Raw genomic sequence first — 13,030 nt, 5'->3', positions numbered from 1 at the left:
CTTGTATTTAAGTTCTGGAATTACAGCCTCTTGGTGTTAATTTATGTGTTTTCTAAGTAGCTGTATTCTTCAAGTATGATTAAATGAGCAGAGTTATCAAATTTCATTTCAATTGAATAATTTAAATATTACCAAAACTTAGGGGTCATGAAAAGTGCTGCAGAAATATCACAGACTTTGTGGAAGATCTGCGTGCTCAAGGATTCTGATGCATGAGGCATTGAAAACACCACTCAAACAATAGATGCCTCTGTCCACTGTGTATGGGCTTATAACAGAGGGAACATTAGTCCTAAAGTTTTAGGTTTTCTTTGGCAGTACTGTTTTCAAATCTTGACTCAACTAGACCCTTACTTAACACTGAAAAGGTATGGATTTCAGTCTGGCCTATTGTAGCTACACATGTCACGGGCTACACAGTCATGCTGTTCTATATTGTGGCAATAGGCTATATAGAGTCCTAGAAAATGAACTGATGTTAGTAATGCTGCAGAGGTTGAACTTGCATAAAGCATGATTCACTTAAAAGTATCTATCTCAAGTTGAGGATCTGGTTTATGTACCAGGGCTCTTGAGAGGAAATTGTCTTTTCTGACTTTGAGAGGGAATGGGAATTGTAGTTTGACTGTAGGTTGTAAAGCTGTTACAAGTAAAATTCTTATATAACTGTATCATTTAAAATGTTTCTTGGACACCCAGTGCCATATGAAGCTGTTTGGAACACTAGGTTGCTTTATTTCTCTTCATGCTGGCAATCGGGATGCTGGTAGAAGCAAGGAATTTGTATTTCCTCCTTGCTTGGAATGTTTTAGCTCACCAGAAATGAACAAGTTGTGAGAGCACTGTTTTACCCAGGTGATAATTTCCTTCCCAACTACACTTTAGCAGAAAGCATGAGAATTCCAGAGGTTTCATCAGTTGTTTTTCCTGGCCCTCTGTTTTGACGGCAGTGTAGTCAAATAAAATAGAAATTACCTCTTCCTAAAGATATTTCAAACCAGTGAGGTTTTAATACTTAGTTGGTGAACACTTGTATGAACTCCTGTCATTCGCCTGTTGTAGCTACAAATAGCACATGGACCCAAAGAACTCGGCCTGCAGCTGTTGTGCTTGAGCATACCTAGCACAGAGCTTGCAGGCACTGTCACTATTTAGCAGTGATTTTTCAAATTCAGTTTAAAGCTGGAGACCTCTTTCAGCATCTTTACTAGCTCATTAGTTTCATGTGGGTTAGCACGGAAGAGGGCTATCTTCACCAGCTCTGCTGCTCTGGCCCTTCCTCCTCTGGGGGCTGCACAAAGGAGCTGACTGTTAGTGGTGGTAGTTGGGGGGTGAAGATGAAGAGGGAAGAATGAGGAAATGAAAGGTTTGCCTAGAGGCTGAGAGAGATGAAGGGACTGTTCTGAAAGTCATTATCTTGCATTTACAATTACCAGATGGGAGGGTGCTTTAATGAAGAGATTTTTCAAATGAAGGCCCCCTTCATAAAGGGCATTCAACTTTTTGAGCGGATAGGCTGTTGTAGAGGAGAAGCAAAACAAAACTGGTTTAGAAACAGACATTATTTTTTCAATTTGAGGCATGAATTTCATAGAGAAGCCATAGATAAGTTTTCAGGAGAATCTTGATGACTTGGCTAGAAAGAGGAAGAGAAAAAATTATTTGTAGTTTGCTTTATGGTGGGCTCTTGGGATCTGTGATGAAAGGCATAATTGTGTCCGTATGTGTACAAACAGGATGACTTTCAAGTTGGTATAGAGTAATGGCCATAGAATTTCAGGCAGAACTAATGAAAGGTTGGTGTAATTCCAGCTGGCTCACTTGGAATTTGATTAAACCCATTACGAGAGGCTCATGAGTTCTGTCCAGAGACTTCCTTCCATGTAATGTAGATACAGTCTGTTCACATTCCCCTTCAGTGTTGTCTTAATGTGAAGATGGTTTTGCTTACACATATCAGACAAACTCTGAATGATGATGAGTTTCAGTTTGATCAGAAAAGAAAGGGGAACCTTTTACCAATAAGTGAAGCAGTGAAACTCTTGACTTGAGTGACATTGATTGTTTCCTCAGATCCAGGTTCCTTCAGGGCTTACTGGCACCAGGTAATTCAAGCACAAGTTATCTCTGTCCTCATGTTTAAATCTGTCATCCTGCTTCATTTGAAATGCAGTCAGGTGTGTTTGATGGGATGGGGTCAGGCCCCTCTAAGCCATCGTTCTCCATCGTAGAGACAGAACTATCAAAGCAAGATTTAAAACTGAATTGGAAGATGATATATATGTAAGACTGTCATTCATATTTTTAGAGAGAAATGCTTTTTTTCTAAGAACCACATATTTAACTGACTCCTTTATGTTAGTAAGATGACAATCCTGTCCTCTCTTATAATTTAAATGCTAAATAATGTGGCTTTTGTTTAAAGAACCTCCAGTTGTTGGCTTAGAAAAAAAATGTACATTCCCAGCTATTGTGTGTGTTCAGCTTTAAATAATGATGACGATGATAAAAAGAGGTAAAAATTTTACAGAATATTATTTTACTGTTTATTAGCACCTACAATACCAGGTGCACTATAAATCCCAGGGGCTTTCTTTTAAGCAAGCTACTCTCAAACTCTTTTTAAATGAGCGCTTCAGGAAAGTCTTGGGTATTCTAGCACATTCTGATATAAGCATCTTTTTCTCAGCTATGGATTTTGGGTACTGTAAAACAGATGAACTCTTAGTTCTCTGTTTTGAAAATGCTACATAAAGCTGTCCATGTAGAAAGGGGAAAATCATGGCTGTTTAAAATCTTAATCCATGTAAGTGAAAGTAGAGTTCAAGACTACAAAAATACTTTATAAAACAGCAAAAGATTTCCAGTAATTCTATATTTTGATGTGCACTTAATTATCTCTCCTAAAATGGAAGCTGTCCCTAAGGAATTTAGCAGGTGGCAGATTCTCTATTCTCTATTTAAAGAATATTTCCAAGAAATTATTTTCCCTGAAGTCCATGAGTGTAAGGAGTGTGTGCCCTCACAGACTGTTTAGCATGCCTGCCTTTTGTTACTTTATCCTGTTAAAGAAATGGTGTGTTCAATTAATGATGGACAAAATTGAAGTGAAATCGGATTAAATCCCAAACTGTGATGAAATTGCTTTTCTAGAGGGATGCTAAATATGAAGGAAATGATGCAGAGTGATGAGGTTTTACAATTGCATCTCCTCTGAAAGGAAGCAGAGGGTATTGGAGAGGGATTTCTGGCTAAATCTGTGAGCACTGACATGGGGTTCAAGCATATCCAGTCAAGCTGCTGGATGGGAAATGTTCAGCAGTTCCAAGATTGCATTTTCTTGCTTTGTTTTGAACTGCTATTTGTTATCTTGGTTGTTTCAAATTATTGAAAATGAAATCTGATGTTAATGCGTATTCTGCTTCCAGAAGTGTGTCATGAAAGCAAATCAGCAAGAGCAATTTGAGATGTGATTTAGTAGAGAGCGCAGCAGGAAGGGCTGCTGGAGGTTTTCTGTCTGTAAAGGGACATGGTGTGCTGCTCCTCCAGTTGCAAACAGACTGGCTCTTAAATTTATGTTTAAACTAAGTTTAAAGCAGGGTGGGAAAATACTGTCTTTTCAATGAAACAGTATTTGATGACAAGGTTGTGGGGCTGCCCTGTGCTGCTTGCAAAAGCTGCTGCTTCTATCAGAGGGAATGGTCGGGCAATCAAATCTAGAATCTAGACTTGGACCTTCATACAGCACAAGTCAGGACTACAGTGGGATTGATTTCATGGATACATGAGGAAAGGGCAATCATTATATATCTGGGAAACACAAAAGGGTTTTTTCCTTCCTTATGAATCTCTTGCCTGCTTGAATGTTGCGTGTCATGTGTTTACTTACATATATAAAACACACCTATTTTATTACATGCTTAGGTTACAGTAACGAAAATTATTTCTGCCTGTGACTGTAAGCAGGATGGCATATAACAAAGGGATTACATTCTTTTTTCTCATCTCCCATCAAAAAAATGAGGCACTGATCATATAATAGTTTATATTCAGGTAAATGGGTCCACCTGCAGGCGTAGATTTGGAGAATCCGGAGTGTTTAGTTTCTTAAACACTGCTGCTGGAGGGCTTCTTATATTAAAAGGCAGTGACAATAAACATAAAGTCTAAAATCCTTTTGCCTTTGGAGGGTCCCCTCTTCTGGAAATGACTTGGCCATCTACAGCTGGACTTTAGAAAGATCTGTGTTCAGTTTTCTCTTAAGAACATTAAGATGATGACATAACTGAAGGTCTGGGTGAAACATGACTTTAAAGTCACTTATGGATTTGACAGTGTGGTATGCAGAGGTCTTCTGATCAAGCAGCAGTTCACCGGATGGAGAAAAAAAGCTCTGATCAGTGTGTGACCTTGAAAATGGTCATGGGTTTTCCTCTGCCTGACTGGCTTAAAGAGAACAGAGAAGTTCTGTTTCCTGATATTAGTTGTTGCTTCTCTGGAGCAAGTAACTGAAAATGGGGGTTTTTTTTGCTGTTCTTAAATAGCTGCAGTTCTCAGAATTTTATATCTATGAGAATCGCGTATAAGAAGTGAGTGGTGCTCTGCTCAAGATCTAGCATTTGAAAGAACTCAGTAATAACAAGTCCTGTCCTTGAGGGCCAGAGCTCTACTCCTGTTTTATCAGCTTGTGCTTCAAGGCAGATGACACTTATCCTTACATCACTTTTAGGTTTTTACTTAGTTTTTCTGTGCATATTCACAGTTCCAAATATCAGAGTCTATCTTAATGGCATTCCAATGTATACATTAAAAAAAAGAAACTTCTTTATACAATGTCAGATGAAATGTTCAAAACGGAATAATGAAAATTGCAGGTTATCCCTTCACTACTTTTCAGTCAGGCTAAAAATGTAGAATAATTATTTTTTAGGAATTCTAAAGGAGTAAAACTTTTTTTTTTTTCTTGTAAAGCAATGAGATCACAGTCTAATGAATGGGGCAACTCTGTGTCATACAGTCTGTATCATGCTCAGCCTAACTTAGGTTTCTGCTTGACCTCTGGAAATACACTGTGGGAAACACTTCTGCTCAAACACTATGGCAAAAAATGAAAACTCGGGAAAGCAGTATGTTTGTCATTAAGCTAAAGTGGAAGGGCTGAGATAAAAGATTAAGCATTACATTTCACTGTTTAAGTACGAATATGTGTGTGTTCAATGTGAGGATATGCTTTCAACCCTGTTCTACCTTCTTGAATGCTATTGCTTTGGGGTATTTGAACATTAGACAACAGGCTAGAGGGATGGTAAGTTTCTCTTTATGTGAAAGTTGAGAAGATTTTAATAAAACCTGAATTTGATGTGTAAAAATCCCCACTGTTTAATATCATTCCTGAGGAATATAAGCTCTGCAATGGTTCAGTGACATCCCTCACTGCTTCCAAGTGTCAGCAAACCCACATTACCTCACTCTTTTATCAGTATGCTGTTCAAAGAAAATCTTGCCCTTGGCACACACTTGAAAAATTTCAAAACTTGAACAGTGTTCTGGGGGGGGGGGGGGTGGTGGTGGTGGGGGTGGTTTTGGGGTTTTTTTCCTTTTTTATGTCTGCTGTGAAATTTTACACAAAATGAGTTTTGCAATGCAAATTTATTATTAATTTTTTTTCCTCCACAGATGAAATCATGCATCAGGATATCATTCCCCTCTGTGCTGCAGATATTCAGGACCAGTTAAAGAAACAATTTGCTTACCTGTCAGGTAAGACTATGGTGTTCCCTCCTATACACATTTCTTAGATGAGTGCTTCAGCCTGTTGTGCTTTCACAGTTTCTGATGTCCAATACAGGAGAAATTCGTATTTATGAGCAACTCAAAACACAGCATATCTAGACTTAGTACTTAAGGATTTACAAGATTATTTTTTTTTATTAAAAAAAAAAAGTCTAATAGAAATTTCTGATTATAGTTAATTTTCCAGTTAACTGGAGAATGCAGAGTGGATTTGTTGGTGGTTGCTATGGTCTTGCAGTCCTTGGCCCACAGCCTCAGCTGCCCCTGGCTCTACTGTCAGGTTTGCTACTGAAGCCCGAACTGACACCTTGGTCTCAACCTAAGTGCTGAAGTGAGCAGCATGGTACTGTGTTCCCCTGCAGCCTCAGTGCTAGGGTCAGGCACATGTAGCATCAGGATCTGGGACAGGGGTTTTGGTGTGGTATTACTGTCTGCCATCTACAAAGGAACCTGCTTGGGTGTAAAACCATCTCTAAAAGCAGCACAGCTATATTCACCCAGCACAGAGCATCTTTGCTCCTGGATAACCTTTGCCAGGTAGTTGATGGGAACCTGTGTTTGTGCCATGCAAATGCTGGTTGCAGAGCTTGGTCCATCTCGATGCTGGGACCATCACTGGCTCATAATAGGTAAAAGAAGATATAGTTCATTTGCTCAATGATCAGGCTGTGTCAGGTGTCTGATAAGTTTCTGAGTTTGCTTTCACCCTTCCTGCCTGTAAAGGTCTTCTAGGTGTGCAGCAGTGAACTTGCTGGAGTTGTTGCCCTGCCCTTCCTTCCATACATGGGGAGAGCATTAGTGGCTTTGCAGAGCTGCCCTGCCCTGCCTCCTTCAGTATAAGGAGAATTTGCCCCACATTGTGGGGCAAGTGAATCGTTATTACATCTCTGGGCTGAAGCTGGGCTTTAAAGCTATTCCCTTTCCTTTGAACCTCTCCATGCATAAGATCAAGAGATACAGGAGAATGAAGAAATGTGCTACTTTGCATAGTAATAGCTCATTGAATCCTGTACTTATAATTAACAATTAATTCTGATTTACCCCTGCCACACAAGCTAAACCTGGTGTGGGTCTGTGGTAGTGACTGTGTTTTCTAAGGGGCGGTGGTAGCACTTGGAAATAACGTTATTTTGTTTATGAAGTTGGCTGTTCATGCTCCACTTGAAATGATGGTACTTAAGCTACAATTATTTCAGTTGACTTTCCAGGCTCTTCCTTCTTATTCAGGGGCAGAAAATAGTTCATAATAGTGTTGTACAAGAATCAGCTTATTTGGGAACCTTAAGTAGGGTTTACACTTTGTCCCTCAAAAGTGAGGGGAGAAACTGGTAAGTTGAAAAAAATCTCAGTGGGTCCAACTGGAAATTGTTCACATTTTAAGACTGTTGCGTTCACACAACTACAAGCATCTTCAGCATACCTTACATGCACTGTGCAGTGGAGCTTAGTAAGAGCAGACATTCCTCATTCTATTTTATTCTCTTTATTCACTCTGCTGTCTACTAGAAGTCTGGGGTTTTTTTTACCTGAAATACTAGGCCAGCTGCATTACTGTGGACTGTAACTATATTCTCTGTTGTATTGTATTATTCTTAGGCAATTTGACTGTTAGGCATTTTCATTTTACTTTGGACTTCAACTCTTTTATGGTAATATTCTCTTGCGGGACACTAATAGTTAATTTTCTGTGCTGTACCAAATAGGGGTAGAGGTTCTGTGAACAAAGGAGCAGAGATAATATTTTGATACTTGATTTATGCACAATTTGTTCTTGCAGTTGTGCTACCAAGTGGCTTTGCTGTAATGTCAGTTAAGACACTCATAGTTCATGTGAAGGGGATTTTTTTTCTTATTACTAAGTTGCCTTGGAAATAGAATTTTATGACCTAGTATAAAACCTATTAAAATGAAAGTCCATAGATTATAAATACATTTAGTAGATAGTATCTTTGCAGGTATGGTGATTTGAATAATGTGTTAGATGCATTTCAAGGTTTAGGTTTTGGCTTTGTAATAGGAATGTGACATATACTTGAGAATCACTTTAGTGTCTCTAATAGGATGTATCTAGGTCTTGTGGGACACTTGCTTGAATAGTGAATGAAAACTAGTCTGCTTCTGTGCCTAAAGACTGTAGCCCTTCTGGGCTACTTCCTGTGTTTTGGTGTAAATTGGGGTCATTTTTTTCCCTTGGTCTCTTTTCCTCAGCAGATACAAAGTAATTTGTGTCCCTCATTCTGCTACATCATAATGGAAATGCTGCAGAAACATCCAAATTTAGGTTTGGAATGAAAAAAATTTGAACAAAAACTTGCATTAATGCTTCAGTTCCTTACAGTATTTCATTCACGTTTTACATTTATTTTTATTAGTTTTTTCTGTTTGCTTTCCTTGATTGGAAAGGTCCTGTGTGATTTTCATACCCAACTTTGCAATGATCTGCCATTGCTGTACACAGGTATGTTAAAATTAATGCAGATGAAGAAGAGTGTACAGACAGGTGCGTATGTATATATGCATTTTGAATGGTGCAAGCTATGTGATGTGCAAGTGAGACTCTTGGACACTATAAGTACTGAACCAGTTATTTCAACTTGCTTTCCTTTGAATGCTTCTTTGCACTAAACAACTTCAAACAAAATATTTCCATTAAAAGAAATACAAATATGACTTCATGGTACTTGCATTTTTACCCATCAATTCATAGTTGTTTTTCCTGCTGTTGGAAAGAGTTAGCATTGGTACTAGCTTTCCAAATGCTCATATCTCTGGCCTTTTAAATTATCATTCTAAATAATAAGCTTCTCCTTGCTCTTTGTAACTTTATTTACTTGGCTATGTTCTTACTCACCTGTGGTGAAATGACCTGAAAATACCTCATTAGTTAAACTATTCCCTTTGAAGTCTCCACAGGTGCCAAGCCTGTCTGTAAAATTGTGTTTGAGAAAGTCCTGTACCACATACATTGCATCAGTTAGTTAAAAATATCAACTATATGCTGCTGATATAACATCGTCAATGTCTGTTGCATATTGACAGTGGAAGAGGTATTATATAGCAGTTTCTGTCTTGCACAGGTATAAATTTAATTGCTGTTTTATATTCACTGTGCTAAACCCACTGTCTGTAGAGATTTATTTTTTTAAAACAAAAAATTAGTAAAAAAGAGAAAAGCAAAAAAATGAATCCTTGGCTAAGAGATCTCCAGTTCAAATACATTCAGGTACAATTTTAGTTGCTTCAGTCTGGTTTCTAAGCCAGTACACTTGCTGCTTATCAGCCTGGGCAAAATGCAGCTTGTAAAGGTACACAAGTAAAAATTCTCATTTCAAGGAAAGAATATTTTTATAAATTTCTCTAATTCTACTTTTATTTGCAACGGGTACGTAATGCAGCTTTTATCCACTACCTCATTGAAGTCTACACATAATTTCAGATACTCCTAAGTACTCCAGTGTATTATGCAAGGAGAAAGGAGAAATTCTTCATCAGAAACATAGAGACATAATAGCTGAACCATCATAGCAGTAAAGCAAAATCTGTAGTAAGCCTTTCTCTCATTCATGCAGGAACTTTGCTTTTGACTTGACTGCAAACAAGGTTACTTTACTGAAGCTAGGTCTTTTGAACCAAAGATGTAGTTCTGAACTGTTTAAGGATGATGATGCTTCTGCTTTTGTGAGTGCATATTGATCAACATAGGGATCACTTTCCTTTTTTTCTTCTTTTTTTTTTTAATAGTCTGAATGTTATTTAATTTGCATTATAGATTCAGGCTGGAAGACCTATCTCTTTGCTCCGTCATCATCCAATTATATCCAACTACCTTGCTTCCTTTTTGTGGGGTTAGGCAGAGTCATTTTAAGAATACCTTTCCTTATGTGTAAGGAGGGGAATAATTACGGAAACATTGCAAAACAGTCTCCTGCTCTCTGTCCTGGAAGTCTGACCAACCTCTTTGCTGTTCCTGTATTTTGCTGGCCTTACCAAAAAAGACAACAATAGCGTGTCTTTCATAGCACTGTGAGGAATTACCCTTTTCTCCATGTGTGTGTGCACCCACACGTCTGTAGCTTAGCTGCTGTGCAATTCATAGTTTTTGTAATTTTCCCTGTTAGTGCCATCTTAAATGGAAATGAAATTATTTCTTATTTGAGATTGGTTTTAGATACCAAGTCACTAATATACCTTTTGATTAGATGTGTGTAAAACAGTGTTATAATTTCCTTGGTTTGGCATTACTGCTATCACCCTACCTGCTTAATAAAAACCCCCAAACAAAACAAACCCAGAAGAGATTACAGCTGTGATAGGAACAGTTAGATGTTGCAGATTATAAAGAATAAAAGCTACATTACCTAGACATAAGGTAAATTTTACCAGTCCCATCTCACAATAGCACAGCTAGCACAGCTAGTTTTCCACGTATAATTTTTACACTCCTTTCATATACAAGATCACAATGCTTTGGGTCCACATAACTTTAACAGTTGGTGCTGTTGTTTAAATAATTGTATGCAAAAGTTAGGAACATGAAGTGCTGTTTCCTAAGCACAGTTAAGTGATTTTGCTGCCTAACCCATGGAGCTAATGCAGTTCAACATGTTTTTAAAATGCATGTTTCTCTAAAACCCAGTGTTGTTGCTGTTGTAAAAAACAGCTTTAGACTAAGGCATGTAGGTCTGTTTAGAAGAGCTCCACCTAAGTGGAGGTTTAATAGAGTTTTAGATGTTTAGCCACTGAAAAATTACCATTTCAGAGCAGTAATTCGTGTTTTCTTTTAACCACATCTGTTAAAGAAGTTTCAGTTAAATAGGTTGTAAAAGTCAGTTATAAATGAGTTAATAAAAAAGTTTGCCTTTAATGAAGGCTCATGGAATTAGGATGGAAGCAGATCCACTTCATTTGAAGTGGTATGGTAGTTTTATTTTTTTAAATTGCTGATATGTGCTTTTTACTTCTATGGTGTTTCCATTTTTAGACTGAAAAGTAATAATCCTCTCAATTGGAGAATGTTCCTTACCTTACAGCTGCATGTTATGAAACAAGTCTCAAGTAATTCTTGGGAACCATTTCAGGTAAAATGTGTGTGGACCTATTGCATGCGCTAAAGGGCTGATATGTTCTCTTCTGCTCTTTACAATAAACGAAACCTAAAGCTGGCACTCAAGTGGCATTTGTTTAATATTTCAAGAAGAAATACTATTGAATGTTTTTCCACATTTTCATAGAATCACAGAACAGTTTGGAAGGAACCTTTAAAGGTCATCTAGTCCAACCCCCGCTCTGTGGGTAAGGACATAATTCACTAGATCAGGTTGCTCAATGCTCCATCCAACCTCACATTTGCATAGTTACAACAGTATTTATATTTTCTAACAAAAATATAAAATATAAAAATATAAAATTTATATTTAAAAAAATCCTGGCAACTAAGATTAGACTCTCAAGGACATACTTGGTTCTCTTAGGAATTCATAAAACTATTAAATTCCAGCTGTATAGGTGAGAGCATCCCCTGGTTATCCCTAGAAATAGGAGAGTGGGCTTGTGTGTGCCAGTGTGTACAGACCTTGCCCCGTAAATAAATTCTGGCTTTTCCACAGATGTGGCTGAAGTTTCAGTACTGTGAGCTAGAGGTGAAGGGGAAAGAGAAGATTTTCCCATGGCTATGACTGAGATAATTAGAAGCAGTCACTCTACCAACAGACCTGAATTTATTAAAATGTTACAGTTAAATTGCTACTTCTTTTGGATGGTGATTAAAATTCCAGTCACTTGTGTTAAAAATTACTCTGTACAAACTGAATTATTTTCAGGAGTGACAGTGCTCGATGTTCATCTAAGTTTACATTTCATTCTTTTTGCAATTGGGTGTGTATAATTCCAAGATGTTGGAAGGTTATAATGTGAATTGGTTTTAAAAAAATGCTTTAAATTTTTGCTGTAAACCTGCTTTTCAATAAGGATGTGAGAAGTAAAATGGTTCATTTTGTCACTCAGATGCTTTTCCTCTCACTAAAAACAACAAAATCCAACCTAGATTCCTAAACTTTCATGTTTATCTCTTCCCTCCAAATTCTTTGGCTTGATTTACTTCTGGGAGAAGGGAAGAAAGCTCACATTTAACAAGGTGAATTTAGCAGTGAACTGTGCAATGCTGCTTTTGCAGAGGTGAAAACCAAAAAGGTATTCAGGATAAAGGGAAAAAACTATTCCTTTCTGCGTCAGGCTCATTATGAAATATAGGACTCTTTAAAAAGTGAACCCACCTACTGCTTTTACTATTATTTAATACAAACAAAATTTATATGTAGAATTTTTAATTTGTTTTATTTCTCATGTTCTTTTTGCAATCTGCCATGTCAAACACCCAACTGCTTTGCTAGAGTGGACTATCTTCCACTGATGGCCATGTATATAAAGTGGCAGTATAGAAAGCAACTTCTATAGGGTCAGTGATGTTAAAGCTGAAATTCTACAGAATTGATTATGTATATCACTTCTGGCCACTGTGCCGTAAACTCTTTTCTGCAGATGGTCCTGACAGGAAAAAAAGCAGTTGAGCAGCATTTCAAGGTACATGTGTGCTTAAGCGTCCCAGCAGGAAAATACTGGAGAAAAAGATAATCAGTGAACAACTATCTTCTAGCAGCATGTGGCAGGACAGAGTAATCTCCACCCAAGATAACCATGATGACTATACTAGAAACTTAAAATTAATAGGCAGTGTCAAGGCAGGATGGTGCTATTTGCCCTTGACAATAAGTGGTGGTCTGGAAACTCCCTGAAGGTCATAGCCCGGGCTTCTGCTTTTAGGATGTGTCCTGCAAGCCTATTGTTGTTCTTTTGTTTCATATGTCCTATTTATAGAAATTAAGTAGAACAAAGCAAGTAACCAGTGGGGATACAGCAAATAATGTGTAATTATACCTAAAAATAGATATTCTAGAGAGAGCAGAGCACCTCATGAGTAACAGAAATAATCATTATCTTGCTTGAAACTGCTTGTTTTTAATGAGATAGGAAAATGCTTTGGTCCTGAGAGCCTGGGTAGAGCAAAAAAGTACTAGTATCAAAATCAGTCTTCACTTACATTAGTATTGCGAACATTATTTAGCTAAAATTAATCCCCCTGGCTTAACATTGCCATATTCAGATGTATTGTAAAGGTTGTGTTTACAAACTTGTGATTTTTTTGCATAATAGTTGCATTTTCTTGTTGTTTAAATGCATT

The 13,030-nt window shown here is 37.6% G+C and overlaps 1 protein-coding gene across 6 annotated transcripts in view; it reads left to right on the top strand.

Moving 5' to 3' along the window:
* Nucleotides 1–13,030, top strand: part of MCF2L (MCF.2 cell line derived transforming sequence like) — a 159,290-nt gene that overhangs the window by 87,373 nt on the left and 58,887 nt on the right. For all 6 annotated transcript variants that reach the window (XM_065677900.1, XM_065677897.1, XM_065677895.1 and 3 more), the window contains one exon: nt 5,677–5,760. In XM_065677900.1, the coding sequence (XP_065533972.1) occupies nt 5,677–5,760 (84 nt within the window). The remainder of the gene's footprint in view (nt 1–5,676; nt 5,761–13,030) is intronic.

The sequence above is a fragment of the Lathamus discolor genome, chromosome 4, assembly GCF_037157495.1.
Source record: "Lathamus discolor isolate bLatDis1 chromosome 4, bLatDis1.hap1, whole genome shotgun sequence".
Taxonomy (NCBI): Eukaryota; Metazoa; Chordata; class Aves; order Psittaciformes; family Psittacidae; genus Lathamus; species Lathamus discolor.
Note: the sequence above shows the minus strand (reverse complement) of the source record. Positions and strands in the feature narration are given on the sequence as shown.